General features: G+C 40.0%; 1 protein-coding gene across 1 annotated transcript; it reads left to right on the forward strand.

The window, feature by feature from the left end:
* LOC127804541 (uncharacterized) lies at nucleotides 1-1,227 on the forward strand. Its single transcript, XM_052341416.1, has one exon. It carries the CDS (start codon nucleotides 1-3, stop codon nucleotides 1,225-1,227), a length of 1,227 nt encoding a protein of 408 aa, XP_052197376.1.
* The last annotated feature ends 1,181 nt before the right edge of the window (nucleotides 1,228-2,408 follow it).

Below are 2,408 nucleotides of genomic sequence, written 5' to 3' on the forward strand. Positions count from 1 at the left end.
ATGGGTGGTTTGTTAGATGACGCTCCACATACGGATGATGATTGTGATAATAAAACTGATGATAATAGTGACGATAGCGATTGTGATAATAGTGATGGTGGTGGTGATGAAAGAGGAGTGAGTCCGGAGTACCCAGAAGTAAGATTTTCAGGTTCACAATTTGAAGATAACCATTTACAAAGAAACTGGATTATTCCTGGTGTAGAAAATTATGCAATTGAGAAAACAAGACCCGAAGTGTCGATTCCATACCAAGGTGATCTTTTACACATGGGTGCACTCTTCAAAAGTAAACAGGAACTAATTTTGGCATTTGGACAATATTGTGTTGATGTGAAGATGGACTACCAAGTCAGACGTTTGTGCACAATTCGATTTGAGGCTGGTTGCAAGGATGTGAACTGCAAATTTATGCTTTATGCAAGATGCAGACCTGGTTATTCATTTTGGCATGTGGTGAAATTTATGCCGAGTCACACGTGTACTTCGGATGTCTACGATTCACATTTTCGAAGTGTGAAGAATATTGTCATCGAAAGTTTGTTCTTTGAAAGAGTGGCGGGTAGTGAATATACACCTAGAATACTAATGGGGGAGTTGCTGGAGCAACATGGTGTGCAGATCATGTACACTAAAGTTTGGAGGTCTTTACAACATGCAAAGAGACTTACTTATGGTAATGCAGATGAATCATATCGGCAACTACCCTCATATTTTCACATGTTAAAAGAAATAAATCCTGGCAGTATCACGGCAATAGAGACAAATGAAAATAATTGTTTTTTATATTCATTTTTTGCACTCGGAGCTTGCCTTCATGGTTTCCGGTCTTACATAAAATCGGTTGTTACCGTTGATGCCACACATTTGAAAGGTGAACACAAAAGGGTGATATTCGTTGCCACTTGCAAAGATGGGGAGGAAATGATTTATCCCATCGCTTTTGGATTTGGAGATGGTGAGTCTGACAGATCATGGATATGGTTTTTGACGAAATTGAGAAAAGCTATTGGAGTGCGAGAAGATTTAGTCATTGTTTCTGATCGTCACCAAAGCATTGCAAATGCGATGAGTCATGTCTTCCCTTTTGTCCCACATGTCTTTTGTTTCTTCCACCTTAAGCAAAACTTGAAGAAACGTTGTAGACAACAAAAAGATGTGATGACTACATTCTACCTTGCAGCATACAACTACACCACAATAGAGTGTAATACATACTTGGCATAAATACAGTCGATGCATCCTCAGACTCATCTGACATTGATGGAAGCAAGATTGAAAAAGTGGTCACGTGCATATTGTCCAAGAAGAAGATATTCCATGATGACCACCAACATTGCCGAGTCTCTCAATAAATGCATGATGAAAGCACGTCGGTTGCCTATAACAAGTGCACATAAATTTTTGAGACATATGCTTCATAAATGGTTTAGTGATAGGCGTGCTGCAACTGTCAGACTCGAAACCATTGTGACCTCCACTGCAGTGGCACATGTCAACTTGGCGCATGCCAAAACATTAGACTAAGGATGTCGTGTAGTTCCTATAATATAAGGGAACAAATACCTCGTGCAACATGCAAAGGAAGGCGATGGGATAGTTGACATTGTTGCGAGTACATGCAGTTGTCGCAAGTGGGACATTGATCAAATGCCATGTCTTCATGCAATTGCTGCTAGCAGGTATCATGGTTTGACTTTTATTTGTGTATTATGTTCATAATTTAGTGTGATATGTTAACACTATGTGTTTCTTTGCCTTATGCGACAGTTTCATGAGGGTGCATGTAATACCCAATATTTAATATTAAGAGCATTTTCGAAAATTACGGGGCCAAAATAAAATTTACAATAGTTTCGGGCCAAAGTGCAATACTCAAAACATAAACGAAGGTGAGGGACTGTGTCAAGCAAGCCAATAAAGGTAAAATTGTCCAAATAAGTGATATTCGACAAAATCAAGAGATATTCGAAGGTTTGAAGTCAAAAACATGCAATTAGGGGCATTCGGGCAAAAGTACAAATTTTGTAAATTACCCGAGGGAGGTCGAAATGGCAAGTTCTTTAGAATTTTTTGAGGAAAATGAAAAATATGGAACTTATGGGTAGTAGTGAAAGTGTTAGAAAGTCTAGGGGTATCTAGGGTTGGGAGAAAATGCAATTAAAAGTTGGCTATGGGCTAAAATGTAAATTTTTTAAAATACATGGTGTGAACGCGACCGCCGCACATGGCCACCGGCAGCCGCCTCTAGACGTCGGGAAGGTCGCCTGGAAGGGCTAGGGAGGTCTCTAGGTGATGAGGAGGAGGTTTGTGGTTGCCATTGGCCGGAAAATGGCCTTGATGTGATCAGAAATAATGGGGGAAAGATTTCCGATTTGGCCGAATTTTTCGAGGGTTCTAGCTCTCGA

This window comes from Diospyros lotus, chromosome 6 (genome assembly GCF_014633365.1).
Source record: "Diospyros lotus cultivar Yz01 chromosome 6, ASM1463336v1, whole genome shotgun sequence".
NCBI classification, from domain to species: domain Eukaryota; kingdom Viridiplantae; phylum Streptophyta; class Magnoliopsida; order Ericales; family Ebenaceae; genus Diospyros; species Diospyros lotus.

Coding starts and splice junctions, on each gene's coding strand:
- LOC127804541 (XM_052341416.1), top strand. CDS start 1: ATGGGTGGTTTGTTAGATGACGCTCCACATACGGATGATGATTGTGAT.